This window comes from Echinops telfairi, unplaced genomic scaffold, assembly GCF_000313985.2.
Source record: "Echinops telfairi isolate 266 unplaced genomic scaffold, ASM31398v2 ScPeMD7_7469;HRSCAF=8507_1, whole genome shotgun sequence".
NCBI classification, from domain to species: Eukaryota; Metazoa; Chordata; class Mammalia; order Afrosoricida; family Tenrecidae; genus Echinops; species Echinops telfairi.
The window spans coordinates 97,962,316-97,984,949 of NW_022111373.1; the positions used below are offsets into that span (position 1 = coordinate 97,962,316).

The 22,634-nt window shown below is 40.8% G+C and overlaps 2 protein-coding genes across 2 annotated transcripts in view; one reads left to right on the top strand and one right to left on the bottom strand.

Annotated features, from left to right (window-relative positions):
- The window catches only part of MTREX (Mtr4 exosome RNA helicase), an 81,993-nt gene extending 65,047 nt beyond the window's left edge, over positions 1-16,946 (bottom strand). The window contains exons 1-5 of the mRNA XM_004703615.2: positions 16,808-16,946; positions 13,873-14,007; positions 12,518-12,584; positions 5,325-5,387; positions 2,650-2,762 (exon numbers count right to left, since the gene is read on the bottom strand). Of these exons, the coding sequence (XP_004703672.1) occupies positions 2,650-2,762; positions 5,325-5,387; positions 12,518-12,584; positions 13,873-14,007; positions 16,808-16,935 (506 nt within the window). The 5' untranslated portion in view covers positions 16,936-16,946. The remainder of the gene's footprint in view (positions 1-2,649; positions 2,763-5,324; positions 5,388-12,517; positions 12,585-13,872; positions 14,008-16,807) is intronic.
- A 319-nt stretch (positions 16,947-17,265) lies between these two features.
- DHX29 (DExH-box helicase 29) overlaps positions 17,266-22,634 on the top strand; it is a 62,141-nt gene continuing 56,772 nt past the window's right edge. The window contains exons 1-3 of the mRNA XM_004703616.2: positions 17,266-17,537; positions 20,148-20,221; positions 22,179-22,292. Of these exons, the coding sequence (XP_004703673.1) occupies positions 17,357-17,537; positions 20,148-20,221; positions 22,179-22,292 (369 nt within the window). The 5' untranslated portion in view covers positions 17,266-17,356. The remainder of the gene's footprint in view (positions 17,538-20,147; positions 20,222-22,178; positions 22,293-22,634) is intronic.

Sequence of the window (22,634 nt, forward strand, 5' to 3'; positions counted from 1 at the left end):
GGGGGGGTGTCGGTCAGTGGGGCCAGGAGCTGCTTCTGGGGCTGAAATAGGTGACAACAGGAGGGGCTTAGTGTGCGCCACTCCTTCCCTACTTGTCTACCCTCCTTCGAAATAAATACTATAGGAATTTCTTCAGGTAGAAAGAATATGGTGCCATAAAAAATGCTGCATCAAATACATTATTTTTGAAACTATCAAAAACATATAAAACCAATCATATTAATATAACACTTGTAGGATGTAGCTAAAGCTACCGGAAGGAAATTAATAGCACTCAATGCTTCCATTAGAACAAGGTCAGCCATATTCACTCATTCATGTATGAAAAAAGAAAAAGGTCTCACACCAATGACCTCATTTTTCTTTAAGAAACTAGACAAAGAACAAGTAATGCCCAAAGCAAGAAAAATAAAGAAAATAAACACCTGCAGAAATCAAACAGGAAAAATTTTTTTGTTAATTCCATTAAGTGAGACAACAAAATAAAACACAGATTTAAAAAAAATAATTAGCTTTAAAAGAAAACTTTCTTTTTTCAAGATCTATGATGAGGAATAAACTTTCTATTCTTTTTGGTTTTTATCCCATTCTTAGAATATTAGGTTTATCTCAACTTGCCTTTTGAGAGTTAACCTTTGTTTACTGATTTTTGGGGGTGGGTTAGTTCTTTTTATTGAAGAAAAGAAAATTAGATGCCACACTCCACGGTGTGGCAGCGTGCAGAAAGGGCTGTGCTCTGGCCTGGGTCTGGGGGCGCCCAGGGCCTTGGAAAGGAGTGGGGTTGGATGCTTCCCAGGGGGTATCTAAAAAATGGAGCCAGGCTGGCCGGGCAAGCAGGCTAGTCCTCCGCCAAGGCCAATGGTTTACTGATTTTTAATAAACAAAAAAAGAGAGGACACACTTGGAATAAAAAATATAGGGGATGGGATAACTTTGGAATCTCAGGCATAATCAGTGGAAAACGAAAAAAAGAGTGTCTTGGAATTTTTTAATTATAGAAAAATTTATAAATCTTGAAGAAATATAGTCTATTTCCTCATCATTATTTACATTTCCTCCATGGAACCCAATGTTTGCAGATGTGGAAACGTGCAATAAGGAGAAGACAGAAAGGTGCAAAAGTTTTGGTCATGCTGTGTATCCTTAGAGCTTATGTAAGCCTCTTCCTCAAGAAAGCAGGTTGTATAATCACAGACACTAATGATGGAAAACATTTAAAAATTGTTCATGACTCTATACACCAGTTCACATAAAACCACACAATATTGTTAGGAGGCATTCAGGCAGAAAGAAAGGATTACACTAAACACTGGTCATTTCCTTAAAGACGTAAAACAATTATAGACTCAACAAAAAAATAAAACATGGGAAATAGATTTATGTACATATATTTATAGGTTTAGTACTTAGGTAGCAGAAGGACATTGGGCCTCCAACTCAAGTACTCCCGCAATGCAAAAATACTTTGTTCTATTAAACTGGCATTCCATGATGCTCACCTTCCTGACATGATCGTTGAAAACAAAGTGGATGCATAACCTAATGTGGTGATGATGATGAAAGCTGATGGAGCCCAGCTATCAAAAGGTATAGCATCTAGGGTCTTAAGGACTTGAAGGTAAACAAGCGGCCATCAAGCTCAAAAGCAACAAAGCCCACATGGAAGAAGCACACCAGCCTGTGTGATCACGAGGTGCCGAAGGGATCAGTTACCAGGCATCAAAAAAGAAAAAATCATACAATTGTGTGCTCACCTCCCAGATACGATCAATGAAGACGAATGGGTGCATACACAAATGTGGTGAAGAAAGCTGATGGTGTACGGCTATCAAAAGATATAGCGTCTGGGGTCTTAAAGGCTAGAAGGTAAATAAGCGGCCATCTAGCTCGGAAGCAACAAAGCCCACATGGCAGAAGCACACCAGGCTGTGTGATCATGAAGTGTCAAAGGGATCAGGTATCAGACATTGAAGAACAAAAAATCATATCATTATGAATGAGGGGGAGTGTGGACTGGGGACCCAAAGCCCATCTGTAGGCAACTGGACAACCCCTTACAGAAGTGTCGCGGGAGATGAGCCAGTCAGGGTGCAGTGTAGCAACGATGAAACATACAACTTTCCTCTAGTTCTTAAATGCTTCCTCTCCCACCCACTATCATGATCCCAATTCCACTTTACAAATCTGGCTAGACCAGAGGATGTACACTGGTACAGATGGGAACCAGAAACACAGGGAATCCAGGACAGATGATCCCTTCAGGACCAGTGGCGATATGGGGAGGGTAGAAGGAGGGTGGGGTAGAGAAAGGGAACAGATTACAAGGATCTACATATAACCTCCTCCCTGGGGGGCGGACAACCGAAAAGTGGGTGAAGGGAGACGTCGAACAGGGCAAGATATGACAAAATAATAATTTATAAATTATCAAGGGTTCATGAGGGAGGGGGGAGTGCGGAGGGAAGGGAAAAATGAGGAGCTGATGCCAGGAGCTTACGTGGAGAGCAAATGTTTTGAGAATGAGGGTAATGAATGTACAAATGTGCTTTATACAATTGTGTATGTATGGATTGTGATGAGTTGTATGAGCCCGCAATAAAATGATTAAAAAATAACAATAAAACAAATGAAAATAAGAAAGTTACTTACTCGGCACATACAGTTTTTCCAGCTGATGTATGTGCAGACACTAAGACAGACTGACTATTATCGACGCACTGAATAGCCTCTCTCTGGAAAGCATCGAGTATGAACGGGTACTCCTACAAGACACAAAGTGCTATCGTCTGCAGGAAAATACCTTTCCATATCAGGACACAGCTAAAATCGATAGGTTACCCCAACCTCCCCCACTAGGGTTTTGCAAGCATTTCTTCATACAATTCTATATGGGAAATTAGCCAACTACTAGAAAAAATTAGAAACAGTAAAAAATATCAATCAAGAAGCAGAGAAACTAGTTTTGCTGTCCTGTTCCATTATTACATTACACTTGCATACCCATTAATAAAAATATAATCATTACCATATATCAAAAACATGCTTTGTGGTATTTACTGTCTTAATATCCCCACATATTACTATTCTTCACAACAACCTTTCAATTAGATATTTCCTTTGAAAGACAGAAAGTCTGAGGCTTTGGAAAATGAGATTCCTCACTCATTCATCTAGCAAGGTGGACAACAAGGGCATAATTCAAACATACATACGCACCCACTTCTCACAAATCAACCTGGCTAGGTTCCAAAGACCAGGTGGTCATGCAGACTGGCATTATGGAAAAATGGAGGATGAATATATATTACAAAACTGAGGTTGATTGTATCCTTGTATAATTGCCAAACCGTATCATTATATAACTTTTTAACTTTCAAACCATTATGAACTAGCCAAGTTGACACAATAACCGTATCAGAGCCAACATATAACCTTCATTTTGCACCTGGTTATTTGTTTCTAACATACACACATCATTAATGTACAAAATAATCAGAAGAATTTTTTTTACTATTGACATAGATGCAAAATATCAGATAATGAGAATTGATAAGTAGTGTGCTAGAGTAAAATTTCTAAATACAGCTCTTGTACCCGAGGCTCTGTAATACTCATCAAATGATTGGTTGGGACTATGCAAATAGGGTGTGTGTAACACGCAGAGAAGGAATCGGTTACACGCCTTGGCTCAACCATCTTCAAAGCAGCTGCAATGACAGAAACCGTGACCTTGGAAAAACACATTCCAAATCACTGCCTAAAGTGGCAGAAGTTACTAAGACCAGATGCATCGGAGACTGGCATGGCAACTCAAAGGAGAAACACCAAGACTAGGTGGTATCGTCTCCTGAGATGGCCCAAGACTATGGATCTGTGAGATAGAGTGACAGGAGGGCTGGCTTACTGCACCATGGTGGCAAAGGCCAGGGACCATGTGGCAGAGATTGGGGGCTGGGGTAAGATTGCTACCCATAACTGAGAGATTGAATGAGAGACTTGGCTGCAGGCTGATGAGACTAATGACTGTATCCATATAGTTTGCTGATCTTTAATTGAGGTAATCTATTAGCTACCCTAGTAAAGCCCCTTAACCGTGAGTACTGAGTTTTGTGTCGCCACTGCAAGGAATTATGGAACCCAGCATCTATGTAAAGTGGCGGTGGGAGGAATGGTCTGTGTCAGAGTAGGTAAAAAAGAATGGACCATGGAGGTTTGTCTGACTCTGCCTCCTAGCAACAGGGAAGCCAAAGGTCAGGTATGTCCACCACCACTGCAGTTTAAAAGTAGGTTTATTTAAGTTTAAGAGTTCATGCTCCCCCCACTATTATGATCTCAGTCCTACCTCGCAAATCCCGCTAGACCGGTGTACATACAGTGGCACAGACGAGAGCTTTCTATATACGGAACTCAGGATAGACAAACCCGAGAAACAGTAACTGGAATAGCAATTCCAGGAAGGTAGAGAAAGGGAAGGGGAGGAAAGCGGCGGGGTGTGTGTGTGTGTGTGTGTGTGTGTGTGCGCAAACAGATAGCAAGGGAGGTGGAATAACCCCCTCCCCAAGAGGGATGAATACCAGGATTGTAGGTGAAGGGATAGAATGGGCAATGTAAGATATGTATACGTAATAATAATACATAATAGATTAAGGGTTCACAGGGGTGGCAGAGTGGGGGAGGAAGGGGGAGAAAGGAGTTGATATCAAAGGGCTCAAGAAGAAAGATAATGTTTAGAAATTGTTGATGCCAACAACTGTACATGTCTGCTTGACATTAACGGATGATTGGATAGTTATATGTAAGAGCCCCCAATAAAATGATTTTTTAAAAAAAAAGAGTTCATGTTTGTTTACCACAACATATTATTACCTTAAAGAATATGACTTGGAAATTTTTACATTAAAAATCTGCTTATCTACTAATGTCTAGCAGGACATCAAAATCAATTTAATACAAGCAATATAGTTGGTTTTACTAGACTTTTATACATTTCTTAAAGCTGGGCACGCGAGCGTGCAAACACACACACACACACACACACACACACAAATTGCTGTATTTAAAGATTTCCCCCCCAGAGAAGAGGTTGATAAATTTTATTAGATTTTTTTTTTAAAGGTTGAAAATCACTATTTTTTAAGAAGCTCATAAAATGAACTTTGGTTTCAAATATGGCACATTACTGACTAAATTTTCTCTGTATTTGTCCCCTGGAACTCCTCAGCACGTATACTGGAAAGTATAAAAAGTTCCTTTAAGTTTATCTTTGTGATTGCTCAGAAATAGATACTCATATATCCATATAAACTCTATCACCCAAAACATACCTTTGCTGCTTTTCCAACACGGGGTTTAAGGGGTAAATAATCTTCATCTGCAGGAAGTGCAACCTGATGACCAAAACATTAAAAAAACACAGTTATTACTTTGATTTGACACATTTAATCAATGAAGGTGGGAAGTTAAAAGTAATGATGCCTTTTAAAATGAGGCCAAAAAGCTCAAGGCACAATATGAAAAAATAACTGTACTAGCTTCGGTTTCATGGTAAAGTAATTAAAAGTTACATATTACCTCCCTAAATAATTAAAAGTCTAGGACCTCTCCATATAACTTTGTATTTTCCACACCTAATGTACTAACCAATAGAGAACAAATGCTCAGAAAACTAAATAGGCACACCACACACACACAATAAAAGAGGGGGAAGGGAGAATAAAATGATACTCTTCGTTTTCTTTAAGGAAACTAGCATTTTCCTCTAGTTATGATTTCCTCTGTACAACAGTTTACAATCTACCTACATTTCCAAAATTTAAAAATTAATATTGCCAACATTCATGTTTCAAACTATATAGCAGGTATCTAACTAGTGTACAAATAATCCCCAGGGGAAAAGTAAGCCGTGCATAGAAATTAGGAACAATTTTTAAAAGCAAACTGTCAACAAGTAGGAGTTAAAGGAGATGACTGCTTCAGAAGTAGTGAGACAGTTCGGTAAGCTTGTGACCCAAGACGGTCATTTTAGTACGAGAGGACAAGAACCTGACTATATAATTAACACCTGGTCAATTATGAAGCCTAATCTAGTATACCAGTATGAAGAATTTATCAGAGGTATGGTATCTAAATGAAATCTACACAGCAAAGCCCCAAAGTTAGAATCTGATAGGTTTATCAAGCATATGAACTGAGTTAACTGTGAATTGTTTTTCTTAATGAACACTTCTGAGGGCCAGGAATAGTATTCATCACTCTTTTCATAAGGCTATAAACCAAAAATTTACTATTATTGAGTTGATTCCAACTCATAGAGCAGACTATCTGTCCTCCTTTACTATGACAACCAGCTTATTCTCAGCTTCTAATTCTCATTTCTAAGTAGTTTGACAGTGAGAGGATTATGTAGCCATTAAGTTAAGGAAATATATTCTTTTGCATATTTCAATTTATGAGAATGATTTTAAAATGAGTCTACCTTAGGCAACACTGACAAAATAAAATTTCAGGCTCTGCAAATGTGAGCACTAGACCCCAAATGATGGCATGCGCCTTCTCAATCTATGGGGCCGTACTGACTAGTAAGTCGACCCTCCTTATCTTCTCACTTCATACTGCGACATAAACTAAATGCACCAACAAGCAGCAAACAAGATTTTAGAATCGCTGAGATTTAACTGGAGTTTTTTTTTCATTCTATTTTTATATGTATGGGAATCAAGGATTGTTTTAATTCTCTGAAAACAGACTGGGTAACACCAACATCTAAGGAACTAATAAAAGCCTAACTATACTAAGAAGGGAGAATACAGAAAAGTAGCACAACAGTCACATAAAACACTTTGCAACTAAAGATCTTTGCCAGAGCAGTTCAAAGGAAGGGAGGGAGAAGAAACCTAACTGTAGTGGATTAAAAGATAATGGAAGGTTAAGCAACCAATCAGAAATCTTTCCGATTTTTGAACAGAAAGTCTTAAGAAACCAAGAACCATGTCTCTTTGGTTAAAACTCTTTGTACTCAGTGAATTAAAACAAGTACCGGGCGCTCAAAAGGTATCTAATAAATGACTCCAGTGATGGGATAGAAATCCAGAACTAAAGGGGAAGTTTTTGAATGTTTACATGTTAATAAACCAAAAGAAAAAGAAATAACCACTGTCATCGAGTGGAATCCAACTCATAGGCATTCTCAGCAAAGGTTAACTAGAGAAAAAGAGACTGTAGAAACAAACAAGGGAAATGGAAAGCTCAAAGACTGGTGGAGGTGCGATAAGATACACCGAGAGCACGAGCAGAACTACCCCCGACACTGGAAAGGGTAGTGTTTTTTGAGTGGATGGGAAAGGTGCAGATAAGCTTGCTGCAGGAAGTTATAATCAGAAGGCAATCCAATTCAATATCCTTAATGCTTTAAGTAAAATAAAAAGTAACATTACCCACTAAGACACTGAATGGACTAGAGAGAATAGGGGGCTTGAGAATTGTGGAGGAGGACAAGCGCTTCTATGCTCCTGAAACTAGGTTTCTCTTTTGACTCAGTTTTGGCCTTTTGTAAACTCTGAGGATGGAACAAGGTCTAAATTGTGAATAAATGGTCAAACGGGCAATCACATCTGCATCTTCTAAATGTAATTTCTAAAGGAACATAAAGGACTTTTAAGAGAAAAATTATCTTAAGAGCTAAGGTCCTGAAGCTCTATCAAAACCTGTCTTTTAGAAAAATTCTAATAGAATTAGTCATTTTAAATTATCCTGCTTATACAGTGAGCTTTCTATGAGATTCTCCAATTATCTGAAATATTTTATATTATAAATTCTAATGAACCCTGGTTGCACTTTGCGTTAAGCATTGGACTGCTAATTGGAAAGTCATTGGTTAGAACCCATCAGTCCCGCTGTGAGAGAAAAATGAGGTTATCTTATCCTGTAAAGATGTATAGTCTGGGGCTTCTGGGAATATGGCGACTGAGTAACACATAGCAGAGGAACTCTGCAAAAATCATCTGAGGAGAGTTACTAAGAGGGAAATTACCACTGCCGGGTCACAGAGGAGCATCATAAAGTTAAGTAGGCACAGATCCACTAGGGTTTGAGGAGCTGGGGCTTTTGGCTAGCTGAGGCTAGCAGACTGGCTTAGAAAACATAACCCATCAATCTGCTGCCTTCAAGAGACACATCTCAAGACTACAGACAAAAATAGGCTGAGACTCAAAGACTGGAGAAAAGTATACCAAGCACACAGCAATTCAAAAAAAATGCAGGGATTGCACTCCTAATCTCGGATAAAATGGACCTCAAAGTGCAAACCATAAAAAGAGATGAGGGACACAATATAATGCTCAAGGGAACTGTAGACAAAGAACCACTAAGCATTTTAAACATACATTCCCCAAACAAGAGACCAGCTAAATATGTCAACCAAACACTCCAAAAAAGAAATCACAGCCTCAACAATTATATCATACAGACCTCTCTCTCTCTATTGCAAAAGGATTATGTACAGGCCCAGATCAGAGATGAAATTAGGAAATTTATATAAACCAAAGACATTGAGAACACAATGTACCAAAACTTATGGGACACGCAAAGGCAGTCATCAGAGGAAGTTTCACAATACATACACACATGAAAAACGAAGAGAGACTCATGACTGATATGCTGGCACAAAATTTACAGCAACTAGAGCAGAGTCAATAGAACAATCCTACTAAAAGCAAAAGAAAAAAAAATCAGGGCTGAGATTCAGGAGAGGGAAAAAAAGAAAACTATGGAAAAATTAATGCTGCAAAAGTTGGTTCTTTGAAAGGATAAACAGAATCAACAGACCGCTGGCAAGCCTAACCAAGGAAAGGAGGGGACAAATTTCAATAACAAGGACGAGGGATGAAAGAGGGGACATTACAACACACCCTAATGAAACCAAAAGGATAATTACACAGTACTATGAAGGACTGTACACCAATGAATTCCACAACTTGGAAGACGGACAAATTCTTGGAAAAACAATCCTTCCCTAGACTATCCCTGATGGATAGAATCTCAACAGACACATAATAGAAGAAATAGACAAGGTTACCTAGGGATTACCAACAAAAAAATCCCCTGAACCATTTGGCTTTACAGAATTCTAGAGAATTCTACCAAGTATACAGGGAAGAACTGACACCAATCCTACACAAACTCTTCCAGAACATAGAAAAAGATGGCAAACTCCCGAACTCCTTCTATGAAGTTATTATAACTCTCATATCAAAACCGTGCAAGGATCTCACAAGAATCGAGAACTACAGACCAATATCCCTAATGAACATTGATGCAAAAATCCTTAACAAAATACTGGACAATAGAATACAAAAGTATATAAAACAAATCATTCACCATGACCAAGTGGGATTCGAACCAGGGATGCAGGGATGGTTCAATATACGAAAGGCGATTAGTATCATTTGCCAAATTGACATGAAAAACTGTAAGAACCACATGATAATATCGATAGATGTGGAAAAAGCATTTGACAACATCCCAACAATTCCTACTGAAGACACTCAAGAAGATAGGAATGGAAGGAAAATTCCTCAAGATAATACAAGCTACATATGAAAAACCAACAGCCACTGTAGTAGTTGATGGAGAAAACACAAACACAATCCCACTGAAAAAGGGGACCAGAGAAGGATATCCCTTTTCCCCACTCTTATTTAACATCATACTGAAGGTTTTAGCTAACAGCATATGGCAAAGAAAAGACATCAAAGGTATTCACGGGAGGAAGGAAGAGGTGAAACTATCGTAATATGCAGATGATATGACTTTATATATGGAAATCCCAAAAGCTCCACAAGGAGAGTACTGGAAGCAATAGAGGGGTTTGGCAGAGTGGCAGGATACATGATCAACAAACAAGTCTATGGGACTGCTATACATATCAGACAAAACCACAGAAGATGAGATCAAAAAGTTGGTACCCTTCATAATAGCAAAGCACAAACTGAAATATCTAGGGATATACCTGACTAAAAGAACAAAAGATTTATATGAGGAAAACTACAGAGCACTAGTTACAAGAAACCAAGAGTGACCTCCACAAATGGGAGATTCCCGTGCTCATGGATTAGAAGACTCAATATAGTAAAGACGTCAGTTCTGCCCAAGGCACTATATAAATTTAATGCAATCCCGATACAATTATCCTCATTTTTCTTCAAAGAAATGGAAACACTAATTACCAACTTCATATGGAGAGGGAAGAAGCCCCGAATTAGCAGAGAACTCCTCAAGAACACTGACTTTAGCACATTTTATACAGCCACAGTGGTCAAAACCGCATGGTATTGGTATAATGACAGATACTCAGACCAATGGAAAAGAACTGAAAACCCAGAAATAAAATCATCAGCATAGAGACAAATTATCTTTGATAAGGGCCCCCAAAATATCAAATGTGAAGCAGATGCCCTCTTTAACAAGTGGTGCTGGAAAAAATGGATATCTACCTGCAGAAATTCCCTGTGACAAAGTTCTCAGGTTGGTTGCAATTCTCTCATTGATGGCCCTAATAGTTTGGGGTTTTACCTCGAGGTCTGAGTTCATTCTTGTGCATGGAGTGATATAAGGGTCTTGCCTCTACTCAAGTACTCCCTCAACGCAAGAATACTTTGTTCTATTAAACTGTCATTCCATGATGCTCACCTTCCCGACACGATTGCTGAAGACAAATGGGTAAATAAGCAAACGTGGAGAAGAAAGTTGATGGTGCCTGGCTATCAAAAGATACAGTGTCTGGGGTCTTAAAGGCTTGAAGATAAACAAGTGGCCACCTGAGAAGCAACAAAGCCCACATGGAAGAAGCACACTACACTGTGTGATCATGAGGTGTCAACGGGATCAGGTATCAGGCATCAAAGAACAAAAAATCATATAATTACGAATGAGGGGGAGTGTGGAGTGGGGAGCCAAAGTCCATCTGTAGGCAACTGGACATACCCTTACAGGGTCTTGGGGAGGAGACATGCCAGTCAGGGTGCAGTGTAGCATCGATGAAACATACAACTTTCCTCTAGTTCCTAAATGCTTCCTCACCCCCACTATCATGATCCCAATTCTACCTTACAAATCCGGCTAAACCAGATGTATACTGGTACAAATAGGAACTGGAAACAGAGAATCCAGGACAGATGAACCCATGCATAACCATGTCCACTTTGTTCATCTGCCCATTGAACGATAACAGGAGTGGCAGAGGAAAGAGGAGGACCAGTCTCCACAGTGTGTGTCATCTTATCGACTTGATTGTTAAAGTCCTCCTCTTCAGAGGTAACCCTTTGGTAACCGCTCACATGAGACATGGTAACAGTTGTACGAGCCCCCAATAAAATTATTTAAAAAAAAAAATATATATATATATATATATAGTCTTGGAAACCATACTCTGTCCTAGATGAGTCAAAATCAACCTAATAGCAGTGTTTGCTTTTAGCTTGGGAGCCCTGGTGTTGTTGGGCTGCTAACCACAAAGTCAGCAGTTCAAAACCACTAGTGGCTCAGCAGAGGAAAGATGAGGCTTTTATTCCCATAAAGTTTCAGTTCTGGAAATGCAGAGATGCAGTTCTACCCTCTCCTACAGGGCCACTAAAAGTCTGTATCCCTAGCACTGAATTTGGTTTTTTGGAGGTTTATAATCATCCATGTCAAGTATGCTATCAGTGAGCACCATCTTGTGGTAGAACAAAGAAACTGCAACTCTCCAGTTATCAGAGCAAGACACGGAACAAGGGGACTGCAGTAGTTACACGATTTCATGTCAACTTGAAGATAAATAAAAGTGTAGGGGTGGTACTCAACCTGTCAGTCAGCTCACAGCATGATGGTGCCTCCTTGTTGGTGTGGCTTTCTCATAAGGAGGGCCCTGGGGAACCTGCCTCTCTCTCTCTGCCTTCACCTTCCTGCTGACTGACCCCAACTGCTGCCAGAACCCGTCATTAAATGCAGACAACTTTCACTCACCACCTTGTTGATCGTCCTGCATTCTGCACCATTGCATATGGCTGTGTTGAGTCTGAAGAGGGACTTAGGGACTAGTTTCGGACTGGGCTGGGATGTTTTCTCAATAATTAGTTCTTGATAAAAAGCGCTTTCTTATACATGTCTCTGGATTTCTCTCTCTAGTCAAGTCGGCCTAGCACAGTCTCAAGTAGGGGAACGAACACATACTGAGCATCTACTCTGCCCTAGATACTTTAATTTTCTCACATAATTTTCACAACCGTCTCATGAGGTAGATTTCTTTATTCCAAATCTACAAATTAAAAACCAATGTTGAAAGACATTAAGAAATTTACTCCAGACTGTAGTTACATAATGAACAGGGCCAGGATTGGAGCCCAGGTTGATGATAGCGCCTTCCCCAGGACACATGCACCCCACAGAGACGACCTAATCTTTCCAAAACCCTGGAGGCTGAACTCACAGATCACTGGACGACATACTACAGAGAAAAAACTCCCACTTTCTTTGTGCTCACCTCATGTGTACACCCTTCAACAGTTTCAACTGCTTGGACCTTCACTCTTGGCATCAGCTCTGCCAAACTAAAATAAAATTTGTTAAAGTTACACAAAATAATTTTTCTATGGTTAGCTAATAAAGGTCATCCATGTATTGTTAAGGAAATCTCATTAATTTAAATTTTTAAACTTACGCTATTAAAATCTTTTTCTTCAGTGTAGCATATTGTCTGTAACCCCCCCCAATATTAAAATTATTTACATTACCCAAATACACGCTGAGAACTGAAAATAATCAGTTAATAGCTTTTGTTACAAATACAGACTATGTGGCCAAATCAGTTGCTCAAAAATTAAGTCAGCTTACTTCCAATGTTATTTTGGTAAAAGTGCATCTACAAAGGACTGCCATTAGATGAAAACATAAAGTTGGTTATAAAAACCACTACAACGGCGCAAAATAAAATAGCCTAATTCGATGCTTCTAAGAGTGTTCAAGATTCTCATTAAAATAATAAGTTATGCTCATCTAGGTTCTCTTCAAATTCTAAAGAAATAATATAACTGTGAGTCAACTAAAGAAAAACAGGTAAATTTGTGCAAGAATCATTGTTCTCTGATTTACTGTACTCTGATTTCTAATAGTCAGTGATTAATTAAGTAAAACCCAATAGTGGTTATCAGATGCAATAATGATTTTAAATGACCAATATTGCTTTATAATCTACTCCATCACCTTAGGTCAATGATATATCTTAAAACATTTCAGTAACATACCCACAACATCATTTATAGTAGTTAAATTTGCTAGGTATAACAACAACTAAATGGTTTTTAAAACATCCTAGAAAGCATACATTTTTAATGGTAATGCCAAACTAGAATTAGAGATGGAAGAAGGAAGATGCAAAGAAAGGAAAATCATTGCCATAAATCTTGGATAATAGCACCAACTTCTGGCAAGTTTTAGTTTTCAAAACTAAAGGAAAAGCCACTATTTCATTCACAAATATCCAAGGGCATCCCTCATTGACAGGAATCTTCAGATTCAAAGTCTCTCTAGTGCTATATGGAATATACAACTGGGTAATCTGCTGTCCAAGATGTATTAGCGTTACAAAGATGTCACCTTGAGGACCATGGTGCACCTGACCCAAGCCACGGGATTTTTGATTGATGTAAAGCTGTAGGGAAGCAGACTGCCACTTCTATCTCCCACCAACTGCTGATCTTTCGGTTAGCAGCCAAGCAGTGTTCCTTCCATAAAGATTACCGCCTTGGCAGCTCTTTGGGGCATGTCTACTTGCCTACAAGGTTGCTGAGTTAGAATGGACTCAATGGTATACCATGTTTCTGACAATGGGAATATTACCTTACGTCTTCAGTAATTGACTCTTCTATTCTGATCTTCTTTCCAAAAATGGGTTCATCTGTGCTTTCAAAATCTGGCCCTCTCTTTTTTCCACTCAGAGTCGACTCTGACTGTAATTTAGCATCAAAACGTTTGCTGAAAAACAAGCAGTTTAGAATAAATGTTGCATATCAATTCTTACTTCAGAGGAGATTCCAAAATATTTTCCCATGTACAATATATAGCACTAGGAAGAAATTCATATAAATACATGTTTTACAGATAAACAAAATTGGCTAAACCACAGAACACTCTAATTAGTAAAGCTGAAAATGTAAAACTGTCCCTTCTATATATTTTCTTGGAAGTTTTATTCTAAAGCTAGGCTATCTTAAACCTCTCAATAATACAGTAATCGATGTATTTTCTTTAAAATTGCAAATCAAAATACCATGACACATTTAATAAACACCATCAATAACTATACCCACTTCTCACAGACACAGTAAGGTTCCAGAGACTTGGTGTTATGTTTAAATAAAGCATGACCACAACCCCCTCACCGGCCGTGTGAATGCCCACCGGGCCTCTGCTGAGGTCACCTGCTTCTGCCGCCTCCCTAACCCAAACCTTGCAGCAGAACATTTGGGTTCCCACTGCTGCCAATAGGAGACGGTTTCCCATTCTTTCAGAATCAGTTTGGCCCATGAGTTACCTCCCTCCCCATCTATTTCTGCATTCAACTAATTCAAGTATATGAAGAAAACCAGTCTCACAAATATATCATGGAAAAGGCAGCATTTTCAGATAATTTTGAATATCCTTCTTTAATTCTATGCAAAAAATAGATATTTTGGAAACCACTGCTAGTTACAGTCATGGATTCCACAATGTCGAACACCAAAGTCATGGAAAAGAACAACTTATTATGTATTACTGTTCAAATAGCATTCGCAAAATGGGGGGAAAAAACCCCACTAGATCAGAGGTTCTCAACCTTCCTAATGCCGTGACCTTATATAATACAGCATGTTGTGGTGACCCCTAACCATAAAATTATTTTTGTTGCTACTTCGTAACTGTAATTTTGCTACTGTTTTGAATCGGGTGACCTGCGAAAGGGTTGTTCGACCCCCAAAGGGATCGCGACCCACAGGATGAGAACCACTGTCTTACAGGGTTGCTATAAGGTGGAACTCACTGGATGGCAGTGAGTTTGAGAATACACAGTAGTGCTAATGTGGGCTTGAATACGAAAATCAAACTCACTGCTGTCCGGTCGAGTCCTACTTATAGCAACTTGATGGGGCAGAGTAGAACTGCTTCCCAGGCTACAACTTTACCAGAGCAGAAAGCTTCCTTTTTTTCCTGAGGAGTGGCTGGTGCTTCCAAACTGCTGACCTTATGGTTAACAGGCCAACTTGTAACCCACAGCACCACCAGGGTTTGAATAGCCTTTCCATAAGGAAGTTCATTCACTCTTACCAGTACACTCCAATCTTTAAAGGGAGGGTGAAGCAGAATTAAGAACCAGAACAGGAACAATTACCCATCCATGCACAGGAATGGGAAACTCAAGAGGTAAAGAGGACTCTTTCAGGAGCTGGTGAGAGGGGATGATTGGATGAAGGCCAAGATTGTGGACGGAAACATACATCCAAAGCAGTCACCATCTTTGAATGGGTCACCAGTTTCCAATTCTGCAGATCCGCAAAGTTGGTTGCTATGCAACACTCACATTGCACTTGTTCCCGAGGGAGACTTAAGTTTCCAGCAGAGGGTAGACCTATGACTCTACTTGTTCTAGTTATCATTCCAGTTCACTCACATTTTACAAATTAAAGTCTATGCTGGTTTTGCTTTCAGTCATGACTGTGCCAGAAAGGGCATGTTCCAAGTCTTAAACACAAAGTATTGTTTTGGTAGTGGCTGGTGAAGTGGATTTGAAAAGGATAAACATATGATAACAAAGTACCCTATGTTGTTACCAAAAGCAAGTAATATACTTTGTTATCACCAGTGTGTATCCTCTTCCAATCCACTCCACCAGCCATTACCAAAATAATTTTACTATCACTCTACAAAGGAGCCAAGGTGGGACTGTCAGGTAAGAATCCTGCTGCTAAGCGCAAGGTGAGGGTTCAAATCTACTAGTGGCTCAACAAGGGAAAAGTTGAGATGTTTGCAACCTTAGAAATCTTAAAGGGGTCACTTGACTTGGAAGTATTGGGTGGGTATGGTTGAGACGGTCTGTTCTCCTGAAGATTTACAATCTTGAAAAACCACTATAGGGCCACTAAGAGTTGGACCTGACTTGATTGCAGTAGGTTTGGGTTATTTTACTGACCCAAGTCAGAGAGAGGATGGGTACAGACTATCAACAGTGTGGCGCCTACTTCATGGGGGTTACATGCAGCAGTCTTTATACACATGTTGACAGCCAAGTAATTTCTTGTTCTTAATCTCAGCGAATGCTAGCATTTGAGATCAAAATGTGCAAAACATGCCAAGCGCTTTATATGTGACATCTCACTTAATTCCCACACAACAACTCTAGGGGTAGGCACTACGACAACCTCATTCACTATTTTCCAGCCTTCTTAGACCTTTACTCAAGCTGTCATTCGTTTTCTGAAAGACAAGGTGGCCGTCACTGGGCAGGCACGCTGGCAGAGCCAGAGCCAATCTTACGTGCCCTCGAGCCCTTAACGGGAAGATGGCGTGAAGTCAGCAGAGTAAAACAAACGAAGTAGAGCTGAAGACGCCGGCGGAAAACGCGACCGCCAACAGCCTGCTTTCCCCAAACGAACAGGCTTTCTTCCTCCCCCTACAGCCTTTCTCTCAACCTCCCCGCCCTTTCCCGCAGCCACTCAACGTACACCGCATTTCCTCGTGCTCTTCCCAAGCGAGTCAGCACGGCAGAGAGACAAACACATATATCACACACAGCCCTCACCCAGATTTTTCCGCAGGCCCTGGTGTGCCCTTCCATTTCCCCTTTTCCTTGTCTTTTTTGGCTTCGGCCTCAGCGGTCGAGTCGTCCTCGAACACGCTGAAGAGCTCATCCCCGAAAGCGTCCGCCATCTTCCGAAGCGGCGAGACCGAATCTCCTTCCGAGTCCCTGCGCCGCGCGACAGTGACGTCAAAGGAAGCTCAACGGTGGCCAATAAGGGCCAAAAGAAGTCGAATCACAGGGCCTCCGGGAGTTCCTCCTCCTCCTCGATGATTTCTCCTTTCAGAGCTTTACTCCCATTGGTTGATTGGCAACTCCGGGGCTGACGAATTAAGCGCGGCACTGAGCGAAAGGCGCGCCCCAGGGGGCGGGGCGGGGGCGGGGCTTCGCTGGATCGGACCAATTGTGAAGCAGCGCCCGCCCAGGCCTGCGAAGCCCGGATGGAAGTTCCTGGGTGGCCGCGCGGACACTGCGGAATGTGGGGAGTTGTTGGCCGCTGTGCAGAGGTGGTGTTGGGACGTGGATCGAGGGGGGTTTTGTCTTAGTTGCAACATGGGAGGCAAGAACAAGAGACATAAGGCGCCGGCGGCCGCCGCGGCCCGGGCCGCGGTGTCTGCTTCGAGAGCGAAATCGGCCGAGGCTGGAGCTACCGCGGAGGCTCAGAACAAGAAGCCTGCGGCCAGGCCGCCCCCCGCCGCGGCTGGGGGCACCCGGGAGCCCCGAGTCAAGCAAGGTACGTACGAGCAGTCGCCGGGTCCGAGCTTTCCCTAGAGCCAGCCGCTTTTCGGGAGGGGAGAGGGAGAAGCCTTCGATCTAAGACCGTGTGAAATGTGTGCCTCCTACTCCCAGGCTCTTAGTTTCCGGGATCCTGCAGAGGCCTTGATATGTAGAGCAGTCCAGGCTGTTTTGGCTTCCAAAGTGCCAAATCCTACCTATTCCACCTATCAACTGGGATCAGACCTGATCCGTTACGTTAATGCTAGTGGGATCGCTTGTGGATTCATAGCCTCCTGGAGACAGCCCTGATTCCTACCTGCCCCGCAAGTCCTTTTCAGTAGTCATGTTGTTTCCTTGTGTTATGGAAAAACCAGTACTTCACAAGAATTGGCGTTCGTGCACAACAAACATAGGTGTAACCGATTGCAAAAATTTTCCGCCGCCATGTATTTTTTGCTTACTGTGCATGTTGGCTAGATAACTAGGAAAATAGGAAATTGTCAATCCCCACTGGAGACTAGCAGGCTAGTATCACAGTTGATTTCATAAGATAAGCAATTATACACGATTTTGTGCAGCTCAGTTTACTTGCTTGTAGTTCTTATCTCTTTCAACAAATATTGACTGAGCAGCCTCATTTTGATGAGATGAGACAGAGCAGTGCCCTTGAGCTTGCTAGTCTACTGGGGGAGACAGGCATTTAAAAAGCGCACAGACTGACATATTGCCATATAATTGCTAAGGGTCAGGGGAAAAAATAGGAAAAGGATTTCACAGGACAGGTTAATTGTGGCAAGGTGGGTTAAGCACTAGACTGTGCTAACTGCCAGGTTGGCTGCCTTGCAGAGTAGGATGCTCCATAGCACTTAATTGGGGAAGTTGGGCTTGCTGACCCAAGAAAGTGAAGCTGAGTGTCTTCAGGCTAAGGTTTACTGGAGTGGGATCCCTCTGGGCACTTCCATAATTCGGGGAGCTGGGTTTGCTGACCCTTGGAGCTTGAGCTGAAATGCCTTTTGGGTGGAGACTTATAGCAGAGTGGTATACCCTTTGAGCATTTATCAGCAGACCTGAAAGAACTTTGTAACAAGTCATGATAACTAATCATCTCAACCTTGAGTATTTCTTACTGGTATTACAGCTTGTTAACTTCCTTACAAAATAAACAATTTATAAATTATCAAGGGCTCATGAGGGAGGTGGAGTGGGGAGGGAGGGGGAAAAATGAGGACCTGATGCCGGGGGCTTAAGTGGAGAGCAAATGTTTTGAGAATGACAAGGGCAATGAATGTACAAATGTGCTTTACACAATTGATGTATGTATGGATTGTGATAAGAGTCGTATGAGCCCCTAATAAAACGATTTAAAAAAAAAGAAAGAAACCCTTGAATAATGATTATTGCCGGTGAATTCTGTATATCCATTGCAGTGGATAATAGAACCTAGAGAGATTAAGTAGAGAACATTAATTAAGACAACACAATGCTGCTCAAAAGGGGAGAAATGTAGAACAGAATTTAAAATTTTCATGGGCTTCAGACTTTGTGAAGCCATGGAGGATAGATGAATCCTTGAAACCATTGCCCTAAGAAAGTAAACCTGAAAAATATCTACCACCAAAGTGTTATTAAAACCTTACAACATAAATTTTAGCTTAACTAGTTTTTAAAAGGTCTGCTTTGAGCATTTGCTCTTTTAAGAACTCTATTGGGGATCAAATTGACAACAGCAACGGAAGTGTTATGTTAATGAGAGAGGAGCAACTAGGAAAAGGACGGTAAGAATAGTTGGTACAACTAAATGAATGGAATCCCTGTGACTGAATTGTAGGTGTAGAAACTGGCAAATTAGTCCGTGCTTTGCTATAGATACTTGCTACAATGATCAAGTAAGTAAAATTGTGGGAAAACCCTATGGAGTACAATTCTGCTCTGACACAGGTAGGGTCACCATGAGTTGGACTCAAATTGACAGCAGTAACTTTGTTAAGGTATCAGTACTGATTCTGATCGTCGGGACATTTGTTAAAGTGAAAACACACCCACTCTGGGAGACCCTGAGTGACTACACAGTAGGAGCATAAAGGAGTCACAGACCTCAAACAAAATAACATTTATTCCTTTCTGGTTTCTTATTAGGGGACTGACAATATGTAGTGTTTCTGTTAACTGGAATAGACATGGCTACCTTGGACAAGAGAGGACCAGATGATAGAAGTTCCCACTTCCCTTTGTCCTTAGCATCCCACTTCAAGAAACAGTGCTTTCCCTTCCAGATTACCCATTTTCTCTCTCATGAATCGCAATACCCTCAAAGAGGTCAGCTAGGTGCCAAGAGGTAAAAGTATGATTAAAGTAATTTGTATTAAAATATGAAGATGGAAATAGGTTTTACATTATTGGATACAAAGGCATTTGCATTTTATGAGGACTGCTAACTGGTAAATGTTTTAGAAAATACATAGGGAGTATTATTAACTCCTAGACTGAGTTGTGAGGTAAAGTTGGGGGAAGAACTGAAAGCAAATATATAATACTTAGCATTGTTTTAGAGGAAAATTTAATTAAAATGTCCTAGTGAATATTAATCATTAAGTTGCATTAACTCTTTATTGTCTGTTATATGCAGGTCCAAAAATTTATAGCTTTAATTCTACAAGTGATTCTGGTGGTCCTGCAAGTCTGGATAAATCTATTTTGAAGGTAAGTAACTACGGTTTTGAGTCATTTCAAGAAATGTTTCCTCTTTTTTTAAGAGGTCTAAAATATAAGAATGTTGGAATATTTTACAGTTCGTAAAGGGTACTCCAAGAACTAATGTATACTAAACAGAAGTGATTCATAGGAAGTATGTTGAGATAGAAATTACGAATAATGTGGCAAAGGGCTAGATTTCTAAGCACAACTTAATCATCCTTTCAGATCTGACTTGGTACATACCTTTCCAGCCTCCTCTTCATTATTCTTCTCCACTGAAAATTTGAAAATTGTAGCTCATAGACAATCTTCTTATTCCACCCAAACCCACATGATTTTATGACTTCAGGCTTTTGCCATGTGCTAGCTACCGGTAGACTTAGCTCCCCTTCGTCATTTGTCAGCTCTGTGCAGTCCTTATTAACGCACCAGTTCAAATTTTTTGGTTGTTCCATCAGCATCATGTATTTGTATATAGATGCTTATATACTCTGATTAAAATTATGTAAATAACAAGACAAAATGCTTTTACAACCAATTTCACAAAACAAAATGTGTAGAAATTGTTGAACGGAAAACTAATTTTCTCTGTAAATTTTCACCCACACTACAATTTTTAAAAGGTAGAAATTAAATGCTAACATTATAAAGTATGTTATTCTAAAGCAAAGCTAAGGAGGGCAAGGAGACTAGAGTCCTGGAAACAACAAGGAGAGCACAAAGAATATTGACACGTTGTGGAAAATATAGCTAATATCACCTAACAATTTGTGTAGAAATTGTCAAGCAGAAACTTAAGCATTTTTTAAGTAATAGGAGAATATAGGAATGAAATTCTAGAAGCCAAAAGAATCTGTTACCTAATCATTACTATTTATATGTAGTTATTACCTGTACAAAACCTTTTTAATACGGCACCCGTTCATTCAAGCTGTGTGCTGACCGCTTCCATCCCCACACTTGTGTTTCAGTATACTTAGTACAGAGCTGTCTTTTTGGTAGCACCTGAGAGAAGTCCGAGGATAATGTTGTGAAGTGTCTGCGTAGAGAGCCATTATAAAAGATTTTATTTATTTATTTCCCCGGGGGCCCTGCTTCCCTTTCCTCCTCTAAATTACTAAAGCTTCCAGCCCTGGCCTCAGTTCTGCCCCCCTGAGCCCCAATCCCTTTCTGCTCAACTCAGGGGCTCCTTTCGATTATGTTCACAGTGGCCGCTTTCCCTGAAAACAATGTCTCCTACCCACCTAAGAACCCCTCCGCTGGCCCTTCGAAATAGACATCTCGAGAGAGAGCCCGTACCTGCCTGCCAGGGTTCCCCCTAGGGCCTGGGCATCAGGAAGACCCCTCACCTCCGGGAAATGGGCTTACCTCACCCCTGCCCCGTCCTTCTCAGCCCCTCTCCGGCGCTGCCCTCCCACCAGCCCTGGGCCTCCGCGTGCCCTCTGCCCCAGCACCTGGCCGCCTCTGCGCTCGCCAACTTAAGGCTCCCTGCCCGCCCGGCCCCTTCCTCAGTGCCCCCATTAGGCCTGCGGGGGACCGCCCCTCTTCTCCCCTCTCCAGTGGGCCACTCCACCCTCTCTCTTGCTTAGTCCCAGACCCGCCTCCTCGCAGGCCGCTTTTATCTCCCTTTTATCTCCGTGGTGCGGCGCCTCCTCCTCGCTGCCCTTGTGGACTCCACCAGCCTTGTACCTGGGCCTCTGTCGGGCCCGAGCCTGTGTCGAACAGACCAAAAGATTTTTTTTTTCCTTTCTGTATTTTATTGTTTTTTCCCCCCAAAGTTATGTTAGAAATGTTGTCAAATTAAGTGATAACCTCAAAAACTGAAATGTCTATATTTGATTTTTAGCTGAAATTTTAGGGTTGGTTAGCAGCCTCATAGAAAATGGTATGATTTATTTTTAATTATTAAATGTTATTAAGTACTTGAGCTTCTAATTGTGATGACCTTTTCTGGCCTAAACAGGTGGTAATTAATAACAAACTAGAGCAAAGAATTATTGGAGTGATAAATGAGCATAAAAAGCAAAATAATGACAAAGGAATGATTTCTGGAAGACTTACTGCCAAAAAATTACAGGTATTCTGCAAACTTCGCTTTATTGTTTTCATGGAACTCTTTCAAAGCAGATCTTCTTGTGAGATAAAACTAAATTTCCATGTTTTATTGAGATTTCATGTAGACTGGGTTTCTGTCCAAAAGAATAGGGAAGGAATAGAGCTAGACCCAGGTGAACGCATTAAAATGGCTATGTTCCAAAAATGGTATATTGGGCATCATTATATTAGGCCCTGTACTAGTTGCTTTGCTTACATTTTCTCTGATCTGACAGCCTTCCATAGTACAGTAACTCCTGTGACAGCTGGAACTTATGGGTAGCAGAAACCTGGCAAAGGAGGGAAACTCAAAATATTTTAAACT